This window comes from Lutzomyia longipalpis, chromosome 4 (assembly GCF_024334085.1).
Source record: "Lutzomyia longipalpis isolate SR_M1_2022 chromosome 4, ASM2433408v1".
Taxonomy (NCBI): Eukaryota; Metazoa; Arthropoda; class Insecta; order Diptera; family Psychodidae; genus Lutzomyia; species Lutzomyia longipalpis.
The window spans coordinates 13,191,523-13,218,631 of record NC_074710.1 but is presented as its reverse complement, the minus strand read 5'-3'; the positions used below and the strand labels follow the sequence as shown (position 1 = coordinate 13,218,631).

The window sequence follows — 27,109 nt, the reverse complement described above, 5'->3', positions numbered from 1 at the left end:
CTCTAACTGTTACCATTCTCGAGTTATAAGGCAAAGTGTGGGCCAGAGGCCGGCCGGCCGGCAGGCCGGCCGGAACATTTTTTTTTCCACCACCATTTTCGTAATGTGGGATGTCTAAAACGTGCTCATACCAAGTTTGAGCCCGATCTGAGGTGGTCGGTTTTTCCGACGATTACAATACTTGGTATGCCACGATTGTGGTATACCAACTAATATGCCACGATTGTGGTATACCAACTAATTTTATAGTTAGACAATGTATTCGTATATAGCTTACATTGAGTGACCACAAAATTCACATATTCTCTGTCACCGAGATCTTTCCGTGTATATGAACCTTTGGACGGATTTAACACAACTCTAGGGTATAAATCTTGATTTTACGATTCTCCCAATCAAACCTACAATTTCGATTGACGAGAAATGGGGTCAATAAGCATAAAACATGTAGCATCAATCATGTGCTTTCGTGTAATGTTTGCAATTTGTGGAATTTCATTTCAACTATCTTTGATTTCTTTGAATGTTTAATTAAGATGAAAGGAAACTCTTTGCGTCCTTTTGAAAGCATTTCTACAATGAATGCATTGGTAGACTTTGAAAAATGTACGATAAAGTGCAATTAGTTGCTGGAATAAAATGGTCCTAATTAGAATTATGTTGGGAATACGATGTTCTCTGTAAATTCTATGAATTCTTTTATAAAAAAAGGACTGATTTAATTTTCTCCTCAGAGCACCGAGGTTCTCTCCTATATGTTTGGAATATTTTATATTGAAATTCTTTTCATTTTATTCTATAACTATAATACAAACAAATTCTACTTAATTAATAATTCATTTTGCAAAACGTATAGAAAATGCAGTCTATTCATAAAATATTATTTGAATAGCTTAGAATGTTTGAAGACAAATAAGAAACCATAATGTAGTTTGCTTGTAAAATTAAATTAATTCTTTGGTAATATTTCTTCTATTTGTTTAGGTCACATTTGAGGGAAATTAGAGATAGGTCTGTGCTACGTTTGTTTGAATCAAATGAAGTTCAGCAGCATCACCTAATACCAGGTGGACCCCTTCTACCGCCACAACTTCCTCCATTGGGTGCTATTCCATGGGATCAGGATCAGGTGAGTTCTCTCAGTGAACGGGAAAGAAAACTTTAAAGATCTAATGGTATAAAATTTTAATTTCAGAGCTACTTCAGTGAACCCGAATTTGATTCTGAATTCCAACATCAACATATACACAAGGGAAAGGTGAGTCCTTAATTTTTTTCTTTTCACTTTACCCCAATGTCTCAATTCTTTAATCACTTCCTCTCTCTGTTATCTAATATGGTTCTAAATATGAAAAGAAATCACGAATATTTTATTTAAATAATTTATTGAAAAAAAAAAGATCTTTATAAAAAATGTACAAAAAATGGCTCAGATTGGCATTCTATACATTAATTAATTAATTAATTATTATAGTAAAATTCGATGTAACATCTAGTTAATGCGGTGTGTGTTGAATTAATGAGTGGATTTTGTGTGAAATTTGATTAATATTTCCTTTAAGTCTAGAACTGCCCACAAATACCCGATGTTTTTGCCTTTAGAGCATGACTCATGCTCACATGGAGATCTTTCCATGCCAATACAATTGCCCCCAAGAAGGGTTCATGATCGCACGATGTGCATAAATTCATAACGGCTCGTACTTCACCCTCAGCGGGTTCCCTATCGTGCTCCCTAATCTCATCTTCAATTCCCTCATCACGGGATAAACTGTCGCGGAAGGATTGTTCCCCGAATTGCGTGAGTCCCTCGAGGATCTCAGGATCACGCCCAAGGAGGCTATCATCAATTATTGCTCCATCTGAAAGCATAATAAGCCCACGCTTCTTAACCTTCTTATCATCCACTTGAGTGTCCTCTTCCTCCGCTGCTGCTGTGGATTTATCTTCACGCTTGAAGAGGAATCGCGTATTCGTGGAATCATCGATAAATTGAACATTTGCCGAGTTACCCAACTCGGCGAAGGATGTGGCACCCAATGATGGAGCTGGCGATGAAACCACAGGGCCGGGGAATGTGAGAGTATTGGGTGGTCTCGGTGTGATACCACCCAAGAGATTTCCCGATACTAATTGCTCCGACAGGAGACGTCCACCAGTGTGGAATTGACCATTTATGAATTGCGTTGTAATCGTTGCTCCTTGCTGCTGTGGCAGGAGACCACCGACAAGTTGCGATGGGAGCCCATGTACCGGTGCCCCAGGTTGTCCCGGGAGGACATTTGGAGCTTCCGGTTGATTCTGTACACCGGCCAAATTTAGCCTCACCCGCGTGGCTATTTGTCCATTGGCCAGCAATGGATTGACCGGTTGTACAGGTTGTGGCTGCGAGGCAGAGATATTAATAATTAACATTATGTTAAGCCTGATGTTAACTTAATTCACAATGATGTATTTCTCACTTACCGGATTCGTTGGGGGTGGTGCTGTACTTGTAATTGGTCCATTGTGATCAAAATGATGAACATGATGATGTTTATGGTCTCGATGTGCTTTCCCAGCACTTAGAGCTACTTTGTAAAGCTGAATCATTGTTACTTCGGTATGAAGACCCTCGGCTACTGTGCCAGTGATTGAGGGACCACCCGAGAAGATAATTCCATTTCCTTTTATTTGGTAATTAACCAACTGCAAAAAAAAGAATTTTTATTAATAACATAAAGATAAAAAAGCAGCATGAATGGTCCATCTGCTTTGTTAACCCCTTTGCGTTCAATGGAAGCAAGTTTAGATCAGCATATGGCACAAATGAATGCGAAAGTGTTAAAGGGGATGATCTAAATTATTTTTCTCAAATTAATAATTTTTAATGCAAATGAAATCTTGCATAAATATATACACAGACATAATGTTTGGAAAGCAACATAAAAGACGTGTTTGGTTTTCCGCGACCAACATATTGAATTGGATTATATCGAGGAAAATTGATTGTTTATCTTTATTGTCCCAATAAACACACACCGTGAGTTGAACAACTACGACAGGAACTTCAATTTTCCCACCTGTTAAGTTCCTTTCCTGGTTCTCCGAGGTGATTTAACAACAAAAGCGTGGCTCATTTAATCATTTTGTGCAACAGTCTCTTTCGTTTGAGATTTATAAACGGTTGTGCATTTATTGCAAATTTGTGTGCAAAACGCCCCAAAAGAGGAAATGTATGCAATTTTGTCAATTTCTCATCCATAGAGCACCCATTTGTGCACTGCACACACCTTCTCCCACTATGTAATTTTTTGTCTTTATGATGCATTTAAATGTGGAATAATTTTATCTGAATTGCAATATTAACACCTTTCTGCTAAAACTCTTTTACATTCAAGAGGTGCAAAAAGTGTGCAGGGCAAATTAGTGAAAAGAAAAGCGTGTGCAACATGTGATTATTAATTACGTAAATTACCCCTCCGTTGTACTATATATGTAGCATGTGCCTATATACAGCCTATATAACGCGAATAGAAAATGATTTTTACTTACGCGATTATGGAAACCACGACCAACTCGTTCGGCTTTAATCCACAACTGCCATTCGCCGGTTTTGCCATTCCAGGATGTGCAGGCATGGTGCCACTGTCGGAATCTCAGTGGGTAGTTCAGTCGGTAGAGCGATTGACCATGAACAGCAAGAGAAATAAAACTCGAACCTTTAGAATTTGCCACCCACAGTTGAATTTCTCTGTCTTCGCCATTGACTGCAAGGAAATAAATGCAATGAAAAATTTATTAGTTTACTTGAAAGAAACCTGAATTTTCTCTACTAAAAAAAATCTTAATATTTCTTAACCAAAAAAACCCGTCTAATGAAAACTAAAATGCTTTTTGGGACCCATTTTGCCAGATTCGTGAAAGTTTTTTTTAAGCGTTTCTTAAGTCAGGATAAATCGGGTTAAATGCTTATTATTCGGACATCTAAATTCGTAAAAATCACAGAGAAATATTTAACCCGATTCAGCTTGACTTAAGAAATCTTAAGTTTCGCTTAAGAATATTTTGTAAGAAAATTTAAAAAAAATCTTAAGAGAACTTATGAAAGCATAAGTCTGTCTGACCAGTTAATCCTGATTTAGTTAAAGGGAGAAATTAAGAGTTTCTTACGCTAAATTTTAAGAATTTTGGTTGAAAATTACATAACTTGTCTTGAACATTTTGAAAATAGATTTTGTGAAAATTTTCTCAAACTCTCTGAATATATCCTGGGTCAATTTCTTTACCTTTTTTTTTTAGTTAGGAAACAGACTATCCTATATTGGGCTTTGTCGGCACTGCCTCATATTAGGCAACCTTACCCTAGTGAAATTCTTACACCAATGAACTTGAATGAACAAATCATTATTTGTGCAAGATCAAATTTAAATAATCTCATACTTGATGCTGAATTTCAAAACTTTTAGACAGTTTAATCCTCAATATGTACAATATATATAGTACCTACATATTTTAGTAATTAAAGATCAAGATTTAAATTAAAACAAGTAAACTGAAATATTTGCAATTTTATATCTCTTCAATCACAAATTCTTAAGCAAAATTACACTAATAGAAAAAAACTAGTCATGGAATTTGATCGTAAATTAAATGACTTGAATTTACTTTATGTGATTTAGCTTTGTGGCGCAATAATTTCGCGAGAAAAAAATGAAAAATCATTTTAACACTATTTTAGTCATTTCACCTGTTTTATTCATTTCAATTGCATTTTTTTTTCATTTTATTCCCTTTGGGCACATATTTATATTTTTTCTCACTCTATGTGTTTTTTTTTCAATTGCTGTGGTACACGATGTTGCATAAAAAAATGCTCTACAATGTCGATGTAAGACATGAATTGCAAGCTCGAAAATTAATTAAGGCACATGAATGAGAGTTTAAAAAAAAGTATGTATGTAGACATAGACAGATTTTCAATTAAAATTTCTGGGACAAGTGCGATGGGGAAATGGCAAAAGGTGATGGGGGTGGTGTGTGTGGAGAGGGGTACACTACTGACTAACAATGATTATTCTCTTTTCGTTTGAATTTAATTCAATCTACACGACAAAGTCCCTCCTTTCGCATCCCATTCATTTTATTTACATCATGAACTTTTTCTTCCATGGACGAGAGCTGCCAAATGAGAGGGTCGCAGGTGTTTAAAAGCGATGTAATTTTATTTTTAAGAGCGTTACGAATTCATTTGCTAATGCTATTCGACGCACTTGACATGAAAATCAGGTCAATAGAGTTGAAATCTCTTTAGTTTATTTTTTTGCACACCTTTTGGCATTGACTCTGGATTCATAAAATGTTGATGCAATCAATGTATGAATTGAAGTTTTTTTTTTGGAATGGTCCAAATTGAAATGAAAGAAATTTTGTGAAATTTCGCTTCAGTCAAAAAATGCATGAATAAGCAATGAGGAAGGAAAGTCATAAAAATAATATTAGTTTTTTTTCTGATGTAAAAAATTAATTCAAGTAAACTAGTCGATAGAGTCGATATGACAAAATTATCAAATGTGATGAATTTCCGTTCAAATGGATTATTATATGGAAATCAATGCACAACCATTATGTAGTAATGTTGGTTAATATTAGTTTGAATTTCATGAAGCCATGGTAAGCGCGCGAGCGAATGGAGTCATCAAATACGAATGAAAAGCTCTCAATGTGATTGAAAAGACGTGTTTTTGCCGTAAAACTTTCTTCGTGGTGCATTTTGCACAATCCATTATGATCTTTTGTGTGCATTAACAGTGTACCTCTATGCAGTTGTGTAGCGAATTGTATTTCGCGTAACATTTGTTATTGCAGTATTACCCATGCAGACACCAGGTAATGGCATTCACGCCAATTATATTTCATCGAATGATGTACATTTTACACATTTCTTTTTTTTATTAACCACCTGTTTCAATATAATCATTCAATACACTTACCCTAAGGGAATATAAACTAACAAACTTTGACAATATCATGTAACATATTTTTTTTTGCAAATAAAACATTAAAATTAAAGGTATTTAGAATACGAGTAAAAAAAATGCACGGAATGCGAATTTCCTCACGTACGGATCAATTGATTTCTTGACAATTATCCAATTCATTCATTCATCCATATCTACCTCTTCGTATATAACACCTGCAGGGTATTACAACACATCTTCGCGTTTATCGTAGCTTCTTCACTTCCGGCTGCAGCACTGCATTGGAAAGACAGTGACAAAAAACACTCATTTGCAACGAAGACTTTGGTGTATTGCAAACGATAAATTTTCCTATTTCCTCAAACTTTAAATTTATTTACAAAATCAATTCATAATGCGTATACGCTAGTAGTTACCGGCTAATTTTTGTACAGAACAAAATATTATCTAAAAGCGCATTAAATGCTTGTATTTATGGACACTTTTTGCTGCACACTCTCTAGGGTAAAAGATAATAGTTGAAAGAAATAATGAAATTTGGAAAATCTTAGAAAAATTTAGTTTTCCATATTTATCCAAGGGAATTGAAAAATATTTGCACAAATAGGGTGAAGACTAAGAAACAATCTTAGCCGAAAATTCAATGTTTAAAACCAACCTAGAACACGAAAAAATGCAATTTTTTGCGCTTTTAAAAAAAAATTCAAAACGAATTTTCACACTTTCCTTATCGGTCTGAATTAGTATTATTATTTATCCAAAGTCCCTTTAGTGACCACCTTTCGAAATAAAATGGTTCTTTGCTGCTCTCACTCTTTTGGAAATTTCTGGAATAAATCCGGTGAGGCTCTTTGTTTATGCTGTTGGTTATGCATTGTAATAAATAGTGAGTTGAATTAAAACAAGCAGAGTTGAGGATGGAATCATAAATAAAAATTCTCATATCGCAGCCTTTTAAGAGCTACAAAAGTTATTTGATTAATTAATCTGTTAAGAAAAGACCTTGATAATTAAATTATGAATTTATTGCAAGTATATTCGAAATCATAGAACAGAAATGGTAACTTTTAATTTGAAAAAAGTAGTTTTCTGATGTTTCAAAGAGATGTAGAGTTTTGTAAAATCATTAATTTGAGTCTTCTTCGAACAAAATCGGTCAAGCAGAACATAAGCTATAGCTCTAAGAACTTCGGGCAATCCTTCTCAAGTTTTTTGAAATGGATTAAAATTTTTAAAATTAATTCATCCAAATATTAATTCAATCAATGTTTTTAAAATGAATCCCTGTGATTTTAACGAACCTCTATAGCGCTGTCCAAAAAAAACTTCTTATTAGTTTACAAAATTTTTAATTTTGTAAATTTTAATTTTTGATTGAAATTTAACCAAAAACTAAAAAGTTATACCTACTTACAAAATACTTTAATAAAAATGATCTCGTGGCACACCTGAGATAATTTTCACAATGTGAATCAACAAAGAAAGTCACATAACAAAAGAACATTACTGACCACTCACTTTTACTCTCATTACGACTTTCATCGCGAAACGTGGTGGCTGCTGTCATTACGTAGTTTGTTGAGACGCAAAAGAAAAAAAATGTGCGCGAATATCCAATTGATACAATATTTCGTAAACCATGTCGTGTGCTTATCTGTATATACATATTTACTTTAATTTAAGCTTCACTCTCTATATTAAATACCCAGAGAAAAAAATTGAATTTTTCGATTATACTTTCGTTTTTTTTTCAACACGTGGAGAAGAGAGTTTAATTTCAAAGAAAAGTCAATAAATTTATGAATGACGTCATGGGTAAGGTTCTTATACGTGCGGGGTTTGATGAAAATGGGAATTTGCATGTTGTGAGACTCACCTGAATATGTGAATATAGTATGATCTCCACTATGATTCGTAAATCTCATCCATGCACAAAGGGTAAATTGATCCAATTTGGGGAGAGTTTTGTCATATTGCAGAGTCCCCTCGTGTTCTAAAGCATATTTGTCCACACTGCATGAGTCCTGCTGTTGATGTGGTTGAAGGCGCAATGTCGGTAGAACATAGATGAGAGAGAAGAGAATGAAGAGAATTCAATGGTAATTTAGGTCATAGACGACATATTTCTACCACAACTTTAGTCTTAGTTGGGAAGTTGAAAATTATAGTTGAGGGGTCATAATTATTGCGTGAAAATGCCTTTGACGGTTCGTACAATAAAAGGAGCATTAAGGGAGAGAAGGGAGTTTTAAAACTTTTCCCTTGTGAATTAAAATAGCTTTCAGTGTTGTAGAGAATTTTTCTTTTCTTTGTGCATGATAGGATTTTCTGGATTTTCTTTACATTAAAAAAGTTATATTAAAAAAAATCTGGATGGTTGTGATTAAAGCTTTGTGAAAAAATTGAGGAAAGGGGTGAACTATAAATCTCTCTACTGACAAGGAGGTTGATGCTTGATGTACCATATGTATTGCGGGGATTTTCTTCTTACCAATGGTCCTGTGAGTCCTGTGTTGAAAATGGAATTTGCAGCATATGAGAATTTTCCATTGAGTATTCTCTCTTCAGAATCAATGTAGGGATTAGATGCTGCTTGACTCTGAGTATCTAGATATTCATCCCCATTGAATGAGGCAACGGACGTAGCCACGGCGGGAAGTGTCTGTTTGAGTGTAAAAGCCGCTGGGGGTCCAACAATTGGTTTCCATGCCACTACAAAAGCTATGGGCAGAAGGAAGAATGCCCGTAAACTATGCAAGAGCATTTTTCTTACACAATTTCCCCACACAAATCACAAAAACAATATTTAAAAAAACTCCACTTCTTCACCCAACTTCACACTCAACACTTTAGGGAATTTTTCTTCGGTATGAGTGCTTTTTTTGTATCGCGAACCACTGAAGAATGAAGCGAAAAAAAAAGTTGGTGGAGCACCACAGGTGGACGTCTGCTTCTTGTTACAAATCAACGACAACTGACTCAATATGTGGCTGCTGAATGTGCCTTCCACCTCTTTCACATCGCAACATCAACGTCTCTCGCGGATGCCCACCAGAAGAGGGAGGGCAGGTTAAAACCACAGCCATTCACTTCGTTTTCCACCGCGCGATGGGTACCCGGTGATCGTGAGGCTTTTGCCGCGTCAAAATGAATCCCCCCAGAGAGATAGCAAAATGAAAATGAAAGTGCATGTGATGTTTTTCTTTTTGGCGCGCAATGTGTGTGTGCTGGCTTACACCAAGGTGATGCAAGAGATTAAGATTTTACAACTGACCACATGTGATCTTCTTGTGGACACATTTGGAGCAAGTTGCCCTGCTGTGTGTAATTAAAATGTAAAGGATAAAAAAGAAGTTGAGATGGAAGTTGGAATGAAATTCAGTGGCTCATCTTTTTTTACTCTCATTTTTTTAATGCTATTTATTCGTCTCTAAGATTTGTCTACATGGACCAAAGAGACCAAAAAATTTTTTTTTATTCTTAATCATCTTTTTTTCTCAACGTTACTTCCTTTGTGGCATAGGCCTACAGTGTGGAAGTGTTTGAGTATAACTTTCACTGCTTTAAGTGACAATGTTCAATAACTTCTACTGCGTTAATGCTCTTTTAAATGCCCAATGAGTGTACATTAAATTCAATTAACTTTTAAAGGATTTTTTTGGTAGATACTTCCCTTAGAAAAAGTTGACTTTATGAAAGAAATTAAGTTAGAGTTTTTTTCCCAATTGCTTCGTTGCAAAAGAGATTACATTGGGACTTTCTTATAACTTCATTTGGAGAAGAAGATTTATATTCTATGTAAATAATTCTTACATGATGCGCAGAGCAACCTTTCTGAACGATTTTTTAAAACATATTTGTACTGAATATTATTGGTTATCAACCACTTTCAGCCGAGAGGAGCTTTTTGCAAAAATTACCTACAGATCAAATATTTATCAACTCAAATCCATAATAGTTTGCTTTGCATTGGAACTCTAGTTTCGTCTAATACTCTCTTTTCGTCTAATTAAATGCAATATTGAGATACCATTTTGAGATTTGTCGGTTGGTTTTTCCACTGCTGAGTGATTTTTTTACCTATTAATTCGGCTACACACCAAATTAAGAAACTTCCTCCTCGTATAATTAATTTTAATTGTAGATTTACAATTCCAGGCAGAAAAACTTTATACAATCTTTGCAAATTCCACCGACAGTCTGCATTTAACTTTACTTTTCCGTGGGCCATGTTGCCAAGTCCAGTACGCACCACATCTCTATGTGATCGCTGAATTAATCTCAAACACTATGTGTTTTTAGTTAATGCGTGGTGTTGATGGAAAATACAGTTTATTAATGCTCAAGGTTTAAGCTTAAAGTAGACGTACTGATGCAGAAATATTTGAATTATTGCGTCAATTGACATCTATATTTAAAAAAATATATATTATTTTATTCAGGGAAGACAAGGTTCAGTTGGTTCTCTCTGATTAATTTACAAACTTACACAGGGTCCTCGTTCACATCCTAACTAATTTTATTTCTTGTGGACCTTTGGTGTAGAGTTGATTTAAATGGAAGTTCATGTGACTTTAGGAAATATTTTGCATTTTTTTCTGCAAAAAAATCATTATAATTATGCTAATTTGAGCTAAAAATTTTCCATAAAGATAAATTATGTTATTCTCTCTGCTGCTTTATTATGCGCAAAAGTGTCATCCACAATATCTCATTAAAGCTTTTCATTGAAACTCTTCTTTGACTTTTCATATCCTTTCGTAGAATGAGAAATTTCCTCCATGCCCAAAAGATAGTGCTGAAATATAATGTTTGTGATGGATTAAAAAGGCACAAAAGCGATTATGCAACTGCATAGCTATGCTTATAAATTTCTTATTATGCGGAGGCGTTTGTAAAGTATCCGTCTTTGTTTGAAAATGATTAATTTTCTTTAAAGTGAAGTGAATTATGTAAAATGTTTAATTTTAACTTTCAACAGCATTGTCCTCAATATCAAACTTCTAGCATTATCCTTGATTCATTTATATCATAACAATATTGTACCTATATGTATGTTTTTTTATGCAAAATCTCATTAAAATATTTCCGCTTCAAGTCTTAAATATAAAAATCTTTCAGGGAAAGGAGTTTTTTTAAAGCGTTAATTTTCCGATTATAATAATAGAGACGTTTGAAACTTTTTCAACATCCCCCTTTCCGTAGTATATTTTACTTTCATTCTTCTTCGTGAATTCTTCATGGTGAACAAGAGCAACATATAAACATATTATGGACCACTCAAACTCGTAAACAAGCAAAAAGAAAGAAGACCACGCTGAGCTTCAAAACTAAACTCAAACATTGGAGTCACGAGCATGATACTTTCCCAAAAAAACACGTTCATGATAAAAAAGAAAATTATAAAGACAAAATATGAGAATTTTCTTCAACTTTCATTTCCTCTCTTTCAAACAAAAGCCAAAATCAATTGGGGAATTTTATAATACAATTTTTCATCTAATTTCAAAGGGAAAATAAAACAATTTGATATTTTTGCGACATATAAGTCGCAATATGTAGTTACTAATTGTTATGTAATGCCCATGATTTGTGGATTAGTGCGAAACGAGGTAAATTATACACATTTTGACTCGTCGGCAGCGACATTTAAGCTCTTCTGAGCTTTTATAATGCAATACGTACTGCATGCGAAGCGAAAAAATGATCTCAAACCAATTGTAAAGTACCAAGACATGGTGATGGGTGGTTTTTATTATTACCCACATTTTGCTCCAAATACTACTTTGTGCAATATCGTGATGCTGGAGGAAATGGATAAACATTTCGAATTTCACAATTAATCCACCAAGACATTTTCATTCTTACCTGCGGGAGATTTTAAAGATTTTTATATCACTTTTTTGTGTGAAATTAGATGTAATTTTGCATAAATGTTGATTAATTAGCTATTAAACTGTCTTTTGTAGGTCGTTAAATATTTTTTATGGTCTTTTTGGTGAATTTTGGATTCTAGATTTCTTCACCAGAACAGAAGAAAATATTGTTTTTTTACAAAAACTTTTTCATTCTCTTGTAAGAAATTAAAAAGTAAACATTTGTGAAAATTTCAGAAAATTAATCATTTCTTTTTCATTCATTGGATGGATCAAACAGAAATTTTCATACATATGCAGGCATATTTTTTTAAATCAACAATAGAAAAGCTCAATACCTCCCAATATAGGTTTCAGCTCAAAGCTGCCTAAATAGCCATTAATCGTACCATAAAGAGCACTCAAAATAAGCCGCATTTTTTCCACCATCAACAGTGATGGCTATTACCGGAAGTACATAAAATGGAAATATTTTTTTTTACAGTGGGAATTTTTGGTGGACTGTAAAACAAAAAAGTTCGGCAAACCAATTCATATGGATTTATGTATATACACTATACTTTTAAATCATAAATCCATAAATGATATGTTTGTGCGAACTTGCCAGCAACAAAAAAGTGTTATGCGCATTTCTGTTGTTGTTGCTGCAAATATGTTCAAGATGAAAATAAAAGTACATAGCCGTTATCTTGTGGGAGGGAAGTTATAAAAGAAAAAAAACAATTTGTACACATAATATTTTTTTATTTTAAATAGTGAACGCTTCTTTTGGATAATGCGCAAAAATAGCACAATAAAAATGCAAAACTCTTTAATTTGCATTATGCAATATTTTTATTATCGGTCGACTTTCTGTGGGTATATAATTCTTCACCGTTTTTGTCATCATTTTTTTGGCAAAAGAAGAAGGAGTTTCATTGGGAAAGAGACAATATTTCTTCAAAGAGATGGTTTAAAAAAAAGATGGAATGGTTTTTTGGTGATGAAAGTCGTTTAAGTTTTTTTATTCGTCTTAAAATTTAATCTTATCTTTCATTTAATGCGAGTAACTTTTCTCAATAGTTTTATTGGCAAGCGAATGACTTCGATTGAAAAGTCTTTCACCAAAATTATATCTGTATTGGTACATATACATATAATGTTGTATATAGCACGTGGTATAATGTAAAAATTCTTCAGTTGGACGTTTTAATTGATTAGCATGGCATATTGCTTAAACTAGGTGAAAGTATAATATATGAAAAATATTTATATGTACCGCGTTTTACTTACATTACATTATTATATGTTTATTATTTTATTTTTATTCTTTTTTCTTGATTGTTGCGCAACAGCCACATATCTGTCGTGCTTAAATCGATGGTGATCGTGGTACATGGCTTTAGTTTTTGGGCATTATCAACAACTGGTTTTTTGTATAGTTTTTTTTTAGTATCTAATTGCAAAATTTTAATATAAATTAATTCAATTTGATTTGGAAATAAAAAGATTTACAATTCCCTTGATTGGATTTTCAAATGACAAGATTAATTTGTTTTTTTTTCTCTTTGTGTGGGAGATTAAACACACCTTTTTTTCAATAATACAGTGATACTTCTTTCGCGATATAAAGTTCATTATTTTTGCGACATGACTGAAAGCTTCAATCGACTAAAAATTGGTAAAAAAAAATTTAACGACATATTTAACGATAAATTGCAAAACTATTTTTGTATACTTCTTTCTATCTATTTCTTGTACATAGAGGAATATCATTTTTGGTTTAAAGTAACCATTAAACTACAAAATTATAAAAACCTTAATTTTATTTCAAATGATCAAGAGAAATTCGCCAGAGATGTTTATAGATTAAACTCACAACTATCGCAAATTGATTTGATTTTAAATTAAAAGAATTATATTGATCCCATCGATATTATCAACACACATTCGTGATGCTACAATATGAGAGAATATTTGTACATAATCAAGGATCAATCTCCAAATCGAACAAATTATATAAACCAAATAAAACAAATCTACAAATATAGAACATATAACCACGTTTGATACAGGAAAGCATACCTACAAATATTTTTAAAATAAGTGTACAATTTAAAATAGCCATCCCAAGGAGCACGCCGGCGACTCTAGCCATTTTGGATAACCATACAGCTATCCATATGGTGTCAACTCACAGAGTGTGCCACGACTGAAGTACAATTTCTAATATTTTGAAGAATTAAAAATATTTGGCAATTTTTTTTGATTAGTTTTAGTTAATATATGATGGAGCAGATGTATTCAGAGTAAAATAATTGTAAATTAGCTAAAATTAACAAAATCAGTCGTGATCAGTCTGCTCCACGCCTCAATTTTGGTGCCAACACAGAGTCGTGGCTACGCGTGAATTTTGGTTCCAACAAAAATCGGAGTTTACGCCTAAATTTTGGTGCCAACACAGAGTCGTGGCTACGCCTCAATTTTGGTACCATCACAGAGTCGTAGCTACGCCTCAATTTTGGTACCAACACAGAGTCGTGGCTACGCATGAATTTTGGTTCCAACAAAAATCGGAGGTTATGCCTCAATTTTGGTGCCAACACACAGTCGTGGCTACGCGTGAATTTTGGATCCAAAAAATTTAGAGATTACGGCTCAACGTTGGTTCCAAAAAACAGGCGTGGCACGCGTGAATTTTGGTTTTAAGTTAATATCAGAACACGTGGTTTTAGAAATCATAATATATTTAAATCATTTTCAGAATATTAATCCATAATTAATATTTTATTGATAGTTTTCTAAATTTATCTTAAAATTTAATCATATTCTGAATTTATAATATGTTTTAAAATAATTTTGTATCATAACCTATTCTTGGATGTATCCGGGAAGATGTTCTCCGGACAAGCGACGGACTGTAAACAATCCAAAATCTTTGAATAATTACAATTTTCCGCAAAAGATAGACATAAGAAATTATTGAAACATATTCTAAGGATTATATTGAGTATCATTGAACATAATTTTATGCTCGTTTTGGTACCAAATTGCTATTTATTAAGATTTTCTTGAAATTAAATAATTTTGGAAGGATTGTTTATGTGATTCTGTCATTTTTTGGGTATGACCACCCTATTTTTAGAAAACATGATTCAAAATTTAACTAAAAAGCCACCCAAATAATATATAAAGAATTATTAGTTTAAATGAAATATAAAAACTATTCTTTTAATACCAACATAAAAACACTATCTCATTTCGCAAAAATGTCATTATTAATTTAATGAATTTAATATAATCATTTGATTTGAATAATTATAAAGTTTCCTAATATTAGGTACAAATATTTTTAATTATTTTTACCTACATAAGATTTAGTTAGCAAATGGGTCCTGTAATAAAAACTAGATATCTACCTGATTGTTCTTAGAATTTCATTGAAAAAGTTTTAAAACATGTAATCCTTTTACAATATGAGAGATACTTTTTGGACTTTTCGAAGAATTAGCAATTAGCATTAGCATATTTTTCTTCTAAGGGAACAATAATGCAGCCCAAAGAAAAGACCTCCCAATTTCAGGTAGATTTTTAATAATTCTGAATTTTTTTTCAATTATCATTTTTAATGCTGAATACAAGATGTGTTTCCCAATGATTTCTTAGAGCAAATGCGTCAGCAACATAAAAAATGCTCTTATGTGCTGAAGAAAATTGTACTGAAATGCAAAGCTTTTTCATGTATTCGACGAATGGTTGGCTTTTTGAGGGTATTTTCAGCTACACGTGGCATGGATATTTTATAAAATTTTATTTCTTGAAAACTAAAGCGATTTATGCCATTTTAATAATGTTTCTAGCATAAGAAACATAATGCAATGTTGTATTAAATAAGCATAATGATGTGGGTATAATTTCAATTTTTTTAATTGTCTAATTTTTCAAAGAAATTATTATTTTTATGAAATGAGAAGGTCATTTATGACTCTTCTAATCTATATCCTATCTGAAAATCAATCTCGCATATGTTTTTCACGCGTGAAAACGCGTGAATTTTTCTTTGTGAATATTATTGCCAAGACGAGGTATTTTTGCCAAAGTACATCTCCATGAAATTTGGCCATTTGCCTCCCGGTGAGGCAAAATAGAAAAGGGAACACTATTGTAAAAGGAGAGCATTAGATAAAGAAAATAATGTGTTTGAGAGAAAGAAAGATATGTGAGAGGGACAGAGAAAAAAAATGTCAAAATTTTTGCCTACATGTAGGAGTTTTTTCAGTCGTGGCAGAGGCTGTTTCCAGACACCATACGGATATCCCTATGGTATTCCCAAATTTAGGCGTAAAATTTTACCTGCTATGGAGCCACGACCCGATTTTGGGTACCAAATTTTTCCCAATACCATCATATATGGTGCACCATACGGTGCCTGAGCGGGAATCCCGCGCGGAATACATTTTGGCCGAAATGGAATACGGCCGGGAACCGCCGTGCTCTTTGGGATGTGCAAATAAAGCACGATTTCACGCTCGTAAATATAGTATTTTATTGTACTTCAATAGTTAAACCGCAGAATAGTGTTCAGTAGTGAATTTAACGAATTTGTATTGCAATTTTAATCGATTTAATGAACCATGTTAGATTTTAATTTGACCCCAAAATCATCATACAAGACAATTTACATTGTTTTACTGTGATTTCATTTTATCTATGTATTTCTATGTGCCCGCACTGACGTTGTGACTCGAAAAATAATACCCATACCGTATCCATTTGACTCGCTCTGCTTGTTTTTTGGGGGTTGGTGGAAAATCCTCCATACCAAAAAAAAACCTAACAGGGTGGAAAAGCACCCTACTATGTGGGAGCGGCACAAACACTGCCTCGTGGAATGTATTCGGATCGCAACAAAAATGCTGTGGGTAAGTGCATTGAATATACCTAAATTTTATGTACTTGAAAAGGGTTGTTGTTTATTTTACTCCCGAATATGACAGAATTTCGTTGGAGGCAAAATAATATGTTTTATTTCAAACTGTTTACTAACTATTGTTTACTAAATTCTAATTAGATTTTATGTTTTATTACTTCACAATCATGTTTTATGATTTCAATTATAGATGCGGGTGTGTAAATAAGACTAGAACATGTAATTTTCGCACTGTACATTTAATCATTTCTCTCCTATATATATTTTCAATTATGTAGAATAATACAGAATGCTTTTGTATTCATATCCCATCTCATTGATTTTACATCTGTATGGAAAATTATTCTTGGAATCACGATAATTCACTTTTAGTTAATGAAGTCCTATCAATTCCTACATATTCATGCTTCCTATTATTTTAAATGTTGGACCTGTTGGACTTTAATTTAAATCCTTGAACATAAAGTATTATGTTTTTAATTTCATAATATTACAATTTTGGAGTTTCTGTTTAATTTTTATTGTTGTTGAAAGATGACAGCGAAAATTGAATTATTTTAAAAAATCTAATAAAATTATTCTGATATATTTTTAAAAAAATATATACATTTCAAATTTTATTCCTACAATTAGCCGACTGCGCAGTTATTATATGTTTTTAATTGAATACGATGTATATAAACATGAAAGCATATACACTATTTTAAATATATGTATCTCGTTTTCATGTTGTTTAATGTCGATTGATCTGAAAATTTACATAAATTTAGTTTGTTATACACAGAAAAATACAATTTTAATTAATTCATGAAAACAATAAATTTTGATTGAAAAAAAAAAGAGAACAATTTTATTTACAAAACAACATTATTAACATACATATAGTATACATAGTGAAGTATTTTAGATGTAAAATTTGTAAAAGAATTCAAATGTAAAATTTTACAGTAAAACTTGGCTTAGGGGAGTAAGGACTGTGTCAGCATACATACACTAAACAAACATCATAATGCACTTTTCTCAATTAACATAAAGTTCGGCACACCAAAATTAAATCAGAGTACAAAGCATTCAAAATCTAATTATAAAACTTTTCTGATTGTTTATCATATAGTTATTATTTTAGGAAATTTTAACACATTTGTCTAAGCTTTAATTTTAGTTCTATTTTTAGAAAAAAAATTCCTTTAATTTCCTGCAATTATGGTGGCAATGAGTAATTTTAGTGTCGTTGTTCCTTATTCTTTTCTTCTACATGTAACACACTTTAGGAGTACCAGCGAAACCATTACGTTCTTATGGTTCACGGGGCAGCATGGGCCCTGCATTTCCCTATCCTCCGGATCAACTATACAGTATCCCAGGTATAGAGTTTGTAAAAGAAAAGAAAAATTACCTTTAAAATGGGGAGAAAAACTTTTACACTAAAGGGTTAATTGTATGGGGAATGAAAAGTTTGAGAAGAAGAAATGAAAGAAAATACGACTTTTATTTTTCACAAAATTAATTAAAATTCACTCTGTTTTGTATTATCTCTACGTTTTTTTCACCAAATCTTTATTTTCTTTTCGTAATATAATTTCCCTGGTGAAGATTTTTTATTGGATGTCTTACCAAATAGTTAGTTAACTAATCACTTTGTGTCTCATTTTCTCACTCATTAATCATTTTCCTAATTTAATTGTTTTTTTTTTTCTTTTGGACTTTTGGTATTTGATGTAGTATAGCGAAAGAATAAGAAATATTTAGTTATACAAAGACAACAATATATAACATGGTGACAATGTATGTAGGTGGTACAGGTTGAAGAGGAAATTAAGAAATAATTAGATGCATGAATTTCCATAGAAGAGACGGTCATTAAATAAATTAAAATAATTTAAGGGGTTTCATTTAGTGAACGCATGGACAGATTTTTGGTTCTTTGAAATACTTTAACGAAGGTAAAAGAAATATATATGTATATGGACAATTAAGGGTCCAACCAAACATCTGTGATGTTCACTAACTGAAACTCTTCTTTATTGCACTTTTAAGTCCAAACAGTTTCACTCTTTAAAACACTTTACAAATAATTCCTTTTTTTTCTATTTTTTCTTCCATCCATAACACGGTAGATGGATATATGAGCTCCCCAGAGAGAGGTACTCGAACGGGTTACGAGGAGCCCTACTACAGTCAATATGGTACACGTGGAAGTACTGTGACGCCAATCATTGATGAAGAGCACACGTAAGTGGATGGCAATTTACCTCTCAAATTCACCTTCCGCAGTTTGGGTAATTACCATTTTCGTTGCACGCTCCAGTGATGCCAATCTCACTGAGGATCAATATGCGCTGTATGGTGTTAAAATATCAGGCAGAATACCAAGGAATCCCAATCAAATCTATGATCCAACAAGGTGAGTACATAAAAAATGCACTCAAATCAAAAAATTGGCAGCATAAAAGTTGTCTAACTCGCAATTTTCCCCATCTAAACTTTATTATATAGGGGAGACCGGGGCTAATAAAGTCACTTAAGGGTTTGGAAAAAGCATGAAATTTCATATTTCCTAGCTAGATAGAACAAAATGATCTGAAAAAGAGTTATAGAGCAGTAAATTTCCTATAGAAATGAGCTACACATTTCGTTTTATCTATTTGGGAAATATGATATTTTGAGCTTTTTCTAAACCCTTAAGTGACTTTTTTAACCCCGGTCTCCCCTACCTATTGATGCCCCATCATGAAAGTTCGAAAACTCGTTTAATGCGAAATCGATTAGTTAACTTTTGAACTTTTTTTCTTTTACAAAAGTTTCATGATTAAATATTAATCAATAATGATACACCTAATATACCCTTAAACCCCTTAAAATCCTTCTATCGAACCCAGACGAATGGTGCTTTCTATTAAATACCTAAAAGTTAATAATTTTATTTTTCTAATGCGTTTCTAACCCTGAAAAATCATTTTTAGCGAGTTTTTCCTGCGGATTTCCTCCGAAACTGATACAGCAAATGAAAGAGAATTAAAAATGCTACAAAATCATGTAACTTAAAATTAGTTATATGCAATATTAGGGAAATGGAAGGCGAAAAAAGAATACATTTTCGAAAAATCTCGCGAGTTTTCCACCTCAGGAATATGGATTAAATACACATATATCATTAGGCTTTTATATAACACAGAAAGGAATATCCTAGAGAGGCTATAAATTAAGAAAAATTATCAAATTGGTTGCATCAAATAACACTTAAAACGGAAAATTCGTATATTTCCCAGCGTGTTTCAGGGAAATGGTTACACTGGTCTTGAGTATTTGACAATGCCCTACGATAATTTGAAAACAAAATTTGGTTACGACTTTTTCTTGGACTGATTCGTAGTAAAATGAATTTAACGCCATTTAAACTTTGATAATGATCATCCAAACACTCTCCCCCTGGCTAGGCCATCGCATTTTACATTAAATATTTATGTGTAATAGTATCATAACATAAAAAGTATTTAAAAAAAAATAATCCGAAATAATAAGGGTCAAAAATTAATTACATATAGATAGGTGGTTAGGTATATTATTGCCATTCGAATTTTATTTAATCCTCTTTGATTAAAATAACGAGTGAAATCCTCTAAAAGAAAATCCTTGCAATCTGACACATGCCTTTTTATCCCGAAACCCATAAATCCTCTCGTTTGAAAGAAGGGCTTTTGGAGAGGAAATAGAGTTCCACTTTTCGTGGAAGTAAAAAGCAATTATTTCTGTCCCATATCACAAACACGGATAGCACCAAAATAAAAAAAAAAACAGTAGCAATGGTTGAAAGGGAACATCCAGTGCGAAAGATTTATTTTCCACATAGAGAAAATAATACACATACTATATAACACAGAATGCACTAAATAGTCCACAGATGGGAGTTAACTTTTAATAGAACTAAATTTGATTCAACTTGACGAATTGTTCAGCTGCCAAGACTAGTCCTCTGTATAGGTCATCAGGACTTGGGGTGGCCATTTGATCGTCATTCTCTGGTGCATTGCGACGCTTTCGACGACGTCCAAAGGAAGGGCGCTTTTTCTTAATACTCGTGGCCGCAGCTCCATTCATGGGCATCATTGCTGGGTGATAGTATGTTGTACCTTTACTCTTGATGGCCTGCACAATCATGCACAAGAGGTAACCACCAAAGGCTAAGAATGCCAGGGCCGTGACACTTAGCTGAAAGATCTTTTGCACCTTACTCGGCTTCATTTCTTGCCAACCTTCTGCTGATTTATGGATTTTCTGCATGGGATGCCCAATGTGGCCAATAAGTGGTGCAGCTGTGATATTTTGATGATTCCCATCGAGAAGTGTATGCTCAAGTTGATTTGGTGCATCAATAAACCTATATTCGGTCACCTTGCCATCACATTTCTCTTCGCGCGAACATGTATCACTGCTGAACATTTCACTAAAAGTTTTCTTGACTCGCAAAAGTGCACTGAGTGGGAGATCATTCAAATATGCAAATCTACCCTCAGACACCACCAATGAAATGTTTATCCACAGCAGTATGCACAGGAAATTGCACCTCATCCTGGCAAACATCCCTCTCGCGGTGAATAAATACGTATATGTATGTACGTATGTAGGGTATGTGTAGCTATCGACCAAAAGAGATTTGACTTTGTGCAACCGCAGCAGTGAAAATTCTACCGACAACTGAATACCATATATGTGAATGGGGGAGCTGTATGTGCAAGAAATTCCATGTATATAGTGAAATTTTAAAGTTCATCGCTGTGGAAATGTGCAAAGATATTCTCCATCTAAGCAATTTCTCTCGGTGTCCTCTGGAGTGTATCTTTTGCTTCAGGTTAGATACCATATGTGATGAGATTGATGTCATTGCAGTCGAGGTGAATCAAGAGGTGACTTGCTTTCATTCACGCAACACTACCACCCACCATACACGGTGAAATTTATCCACCAACAAAAACGTAAATGTGAGAAAAAATCCTCATAATGAATAGAGCTTCTGTAAAAGAGGACAGGACTTATTTCTTTCATCTTCCGGTGGGAAAAATTAGGAATTAAGTACATACTTATATGACATGCCTTTTCCCACATTCTTTTAAGAAAATTCCAAAATATTTTCATCTTATTGTATCACTTTGAAAGGAGAAGTGAAAACATGAAGGACTTCATCCATTTCTGTCAGTTCCTAGAAGTAGTTGAACGGTGAAAATGAATCTTCACGAATAATAACTCATAACTAAAGAAATTTTTTGCAAACAGGAAATTTTTTAATTCATGCAAATTCTGAGGTATTTCGAAATTAATTTTAGTCCTAATAAGGTTCAGATTGAAGAGCAAAAACCTAAAAGTTGCTAAAATCAAGTATAAAACTACTAAATTTAAACCGAAAAAGTTCTACAATCAAGCTTAAAAAGTATTAAATTCAAGATTTAAAAAATTATTCGTTTTTTTTATTCTGAAATGGTTAAGATTTCAAGATCAATTTTAAAAGCACTAAATTCTTTAAGAAAAAAGTTAAATATATAGTGCTACTATAGATCTTTGTATCTCTTGCATATAAAATAAACTATCTATCTATCTATCTATCTATCTAAATGATTTGTAGCAAGGTAATGTTTATGTGAATGAAATTACTATTTCGTTATTTGGATAAATAATTTTCGAAAAAACTTCAAGAAATCAGTGAAACCCCCATCAGCATTACCCGACAGGTCCAAATTTAACCGTTGTACTAACTTTTCTAGACAACTTTTAAATCACTTTTAAAAAAATTGAAAATTTCCTAGACATATTTAAAATAACGATTTCTGCTCTTTTTTTTGTTATTTCAGACCTGAAGATTTGCATAGAATTCGAGTGGAGCACATGGAACGTCAATTGGCCAATTTAACTGGACTAGTCCAGAAGGCACTCAATCAGAATCCACAAATTGCCCCAATGTCCAATATCAATCAACCTGGATATTTGAATGTTCCCGGACAATGCAGAGGTGGTGAGTTATTATTGAATTTCTCTTTTCTTCTCAAACTATGTTAAAATCAATGATCTTGCGTGTTTGAGGGAACCATAAAATTGATGAATAACAAAATTTATAAATATTTTTTGTAAGAAATTATTGGCAAAAGTGTTCCACAATGTGCAGGAATAAAGTAATCAACATTTTTATGCTACATCTATATATAGAAACAAAATAAAATTAGTTAGTATGATTCTTCTGTCACACATTTCACGTATTTATATTAGATACAAATTATACATAATAGGAATTTGATATCTATTGCATAATATAATGTAAAAAAATATATAATTATTGGCTTTTTGAGCTAACAATTTTCACCCTCACTCATGTAATCACCGATGCTGTTGTTATTACATATTTTTTTCCTTGTTGTTTCTTCGGCAACAACGTAATTGCAAATTTTAGCATATTTGCTCTGTTGATAAATTTAATTATTTGTTAATTAGTCACGCTAAAAGTCGAAAATGAGTAGATAATTGATGATTATTTTGGATGTTCTCATTGTGCGTCTGTGTCATTTATAATTTTCTCTATATATGAGTGTGTTGTTAGATGAAAATTGTGGCAATATCAATTATGCTAAGAGCGTTAAGAGATTGTTCATCATACTAAATTCCTTCTTTTTTTTCAAACCATTTCACATCCATTGTTTTAACGCCACATTACTCTAGTTAGTCATGATGTGCGGCGTGAAAAGATGCCAAAATCCTTCACCTGACAAATTACATGTGAGATTGATTGAATTGCTGTGGGTGGTTTAAGCAGCATTTAATCTTCGTCATTGAAAGATTTTTTTTTACATATTTTAGTAAAGAAAACTCAATTTTCAATATGAATTTCAAGCCCCAATTCAGCTTTGCAATCAAAATCAAATATAGAAAAAAAAGAGTAATTTATCAGAATGAAGGGAAAAAAACGAAGATTTTAGCTAACCTACTCATATATATAATGCATTAGACGAAAAGTTGCTTCTTTATAATCTATTTAGTAAAACGATGTCTTTTGTTTTTTTCTCTTTTACTCTCTCCTCTGTGGTTCACTCACTTAACAAACAATATACTAACAATCACAATAAACAGTTCCGGATGAGATTGAAGGGCACTCAAGCAATAGTTCTACTTCCATACCAGGTTAGAGAAGAAAATGCACACATCTTTCATTTTCATTTTCATTTTTTTTTTTTCATTTCACGAAATTGGTACAATGCTCTTTAACAAAAAAAAAAGAAATATAAATTTTAAAAAAAATAACAAATTGGCATTTAAAAATTTATGCCATTTTTATGAATTATCGTTTTATTTTTTTGTACTTGAAAAAAAAACGTAGAATATCTGTGTAAATATTATAATATTCGTGATTGTTTGACCAACAAGCTAACGGCACGATGGATGATACGTATGTTAGAGAAAAACCGCCAAAGCTGGGCAGAACTTCATGTCGTAAGTGTCAGTTAACCTCAAGAAAGTATTTTAATAATTTAAAAATCTTTGAAGAAAACGCTCTAACTGTCCCTTTCGCTGTATATTTCCCTTCCAACAAAAAACATAATCTCCTGTATTTATGTGCTTTCCGCAATTCTAAACATCCTAACAACTTTTATATTGTTTTTCTTCTCATTTCCTTTTTTTTGTATAAAAATTTATATACAAAATAAACTTTCTATTCTATTATAGAGAAATTTTTGAGTGAAAATTCCCTCTGTCGCATGTCACCTCACTCAGACATTCTTTCTTTTGTCTTCAATAATTTATATCATATTTCATGATATACATAATAGAAAAAAATGTCTGGCACCAGAGACTTTTCTCAAAGCCAAAAAAAAAATACAAAGTCATCTGTGAAAAAAATGTAAATAGCACTTTTAAACTTTTACTCTCTCTGGTAGTGAAAATAATGTTTTTTTTTGCTAGTAGATATATTTTATATATTACCTATATCATGGACCATGACTTTTAGCTTCTACCAAAGTATGTATGTGGGCAAAAGTTTTATAAAAAAAAGATTTGCAGCATAAAACACATAAATATGCAAATGCAAACTAATTTGATATTCTGTTTAATAATTAATTTATTAACACTTTGATAAATTCGATTAAAAACAATATTTTTTTTGCACTGAACAATCACTTTCAATTAATTGAGAATGACAAGTTCACGCACGAGTGGTGTTAATGAAATTCCACCGCATATATATAGTTGTATTTTAACTAATTGCATTTCTATATTAAAAGGATGGAGTAGAGAGGAAATTTAAAAAAAAAAGTCGAAATGTCCTACGCTTCATACCTTCCTTCCTTCACACACAAAGAAAAATTACGTTTTAACCCTTGGAGGATTTTGCTGGCCACCATGCTCAATTTGAATTTTTCAATCGCCTCATAGATTTAACATCTATTTAACCTTTCGTAATAAATTCTACATCTGATTGAATAGAGAAGTTCCATCAATTCAATATCGAAGAAAAACAATCTTTTGAGATTATAAATTTTCCAAGGGCTAAAAGAAAATTTCAATGAATTCAATTAAAGGTAGAACTTGTGAACATAGAGCTTATGCTTTATAAAACTAATATTTCTTTAAGAACTTACATTTCTAATCGATTTTAAAATCAGATTTAGTTAAAAATTAAGCAAAAATTATTTAATAAAGAATATTCTATTATTCAAAATCTTGCTTTATATTCTAGAAAAAATAAATAAATTAGTTTTATTAGAAAGAATAACGAATTCCACTTTATCCTTGCTTCACATTTAAATATATTTATATATAGCAATGGAATCAGATCAATATCTTCATCATAACTTGACCTCTCTATAAACTCTGTCCACTTTAATAAATTGTTAAATACAGTGGAGTTTTGTAACACATTCTTACTTTAAAAAAAATGGAATGTCTTCATAGCTTCATATTGGAAAAAAAATTCCTTTCAACAAGAAGTTAAAGAGTCAAATACTTTGAAAGCTTTAGACTCTATCTCTGAGCTTTCCGAATTAGGAGCTTTGAAAGAAGTCTGAAAGAGGAATTAGTGGCTGTATTATGAGACTTCACTGTATACACTGAAAATGAACCTGTACCCTATACCTCCTTATAAGTTTAATACAAGTAGGTACCATAAGTATTTGAGAACAATATAGCTAGATAATTAATAAACTTCTATCAAAACTTTACATTCCAATTACCATATCAATTTCAAGTATAGATAGTTTCAAGTGCTGTCAGTGAGCATAAGGAGAAATATTTGAATTAGTAAACTATACATATAATTCCTCTTCAATTAATCTGCAAATGATATTGAAAATTAATCCATCTATGCAATTTGCATTCAAGACAATTAAACCTACTTGAAAATATTATGAAAATATTATGAATGCTTTTACTCATTTAAGAAAATCTAAAATCAACAAAATTCTGTATTACGAACATGTTGAAAAAATAAATGTACAGAAAGGATTTCATTTAACGCACAAGAAGTCCTCTGTACATTTTCTAAAATTTCTTTTCTTCTCATTATATGTTGGTCTTTCTTCTCTACTTTTTATAAAATATTTTTCTTCATTGAAGAGTATTGTTAATTCAATTTCGATGAAACTATTTTCGTTATTATTTTCAATCTTCTTTCAGATAAATCAGTATCATTTGAGAAGTCAGTGTCATTCAGTGATGACATCCAGGGAGTGCCAAAATCTCATAGTCCACAGCATCCCGGTAAATCTCTCTCATTGAAAATTACGGCAGTTTGAAAGTTTTTACCATAATTTTTTTTAATTATTAGTGTGAAAATTTGTAATATTTGCGTACCTCTGTTTTTTTTTTAAATTTTATTTTGTCGTGATTATGTAGATAATATATATTTTTTTCTCACAAGAGTGTGTATTTTATTTTTAATCTCTAATATTTGTGCATTTTTAAGTTATTTTTCTGTTGGATTAATTTCTGATACTGAAATCAAGATATCCCAGACACATATTTTGCTAAAATAAACTGCTGAGAGAGATAAGTTATGTTTTTTTGTTTCATAATAAAAACAAAATTACAAAACGTTGTATTATTTTTGAAAAGGAATCACATTTACTATTAAGGAAATGTGATATGTATATGTATATATTATTTTTAAAAAAGAGAGAAGATGTGCTATGACCTCTGAAACCAATATGAAGTGTAGTGTAGAAGTCTTATTGGAAAAAATCCATTTATTATCAAATTTTGTTTTTCATTTACAATTGGGCTAGAAATGAGTCAGGGGTATGAAAGAATTTATATTTGGCTAAAAAATTAAATTGACTCACTTATTTTGCTCTTTGTTACATGAAGCATCAACATCATGGCGTATCCTA

General features: G+C 32.1%; 3 protein-coding genes across 28 annotated transcripts in view; 1 reads left to right on the top strand and 2 right to left on the bottom strand.

The window, feature by feature from the left end:
* LOC129796454 (coiled-coil domain-containing protein AGAP005037) overlaps window positions 1-27,109 on the top strand; it is an 86,567-nt gene that overhangs the window by 46,103 nt on the left and 13,355 nt on the right. For 12 of the 25 annotated variants that reach the window (XM_055838383.1, XM_055838385.1, XM_055838386.1 and 9 more), the window contains 10 exons: window positions 985-1,129; window positions 1,196-1,258; window positions 16,656-16,737; window positions 18,017-18,109; window positions 18,863-18,977; window positions 19,054-19,149; window positions 22,589-22,749; window positions 23,856-23,906; window positions 24,150-24,215; window positions 26,397-26,480. In XM_055838383.1, coding sequence (XP_055694358.1) covers window positions 985-1,129; window positions 1,196-1,258; window positions 16,656-16,737; window positions 18,017-18,109; window positions 18,863-18,977; window positions 19,054-19,149; window positions 22,589-22,749; window positions 23,856-23,906; window positions 24,150-24,215; window positions 26,397-26,480 — 956 coding nt within the window. The remainder of the gene's footprint in view (window positions 1-984; window positions 1,130-1,195; window positions 1,259-16,655; window positions 16,738-18,016; window positions 18,110-18,862; window positions 18,978-19,053; window positions 19,150-22,588; window positions 22,750-23,855; window positions 23,907-24,149; window positions 24,216-26,396; window positions 26,481-27,109) is intronic. The other 13 variants (XM_055838391.1, XM_055838389.1, XM_055838388.1 and 10 more) reach the window with 5 other exon arrangements.
* Window positions 1,369-11,445, bottom strand: LOC129796456 (uncharacterized). 2 transcript variants are annotated; one of them, XM_055838409.1, is made up of 5 exons: window positions 8,452-11,445; window positions 7,837-7,987; window positions 3,535-3,749; window positions 2,467-2,688; window positions 1,369-2,385 (listed from the first exon to the last, which is right to left on the bottom strand). In XM_055838409.1, the coding sequence occupies exons 1-5, from the start codon at window positions 8,722-8,724 to the stop codon at window positions 1,564-1,566; spliced, it is 1,683 nt and encodes a 560-aa protein (XP_055694384.1). In that variant the 5' UTR covers window positions 8,725-11,445; the 3' UTR covers window positions 1,369-1,563. The 2 variants fall into 2 exon arrangements, with proteins under 2 accessions (XP_055694384.1, XP_055694385.1); XM_055838410.1 differs by having other exon boundaries at window positions 7,837-7,984.
* LOC129796457 (uncharacterized) lies at window positions 20,000-22,522 on the bottom strand. The gene has a single exon (XM_055838411.1). It carries the CDS (start codon window positions 21,324-21,326, stop codon window positions 20,670-20,672), a length of 657 nt encoding a protein of 218 aa, XP_055694386.1. The 5' UTR covers window positions 21,327-22,522; the 3' UTR covers window positions 20,000-20,669.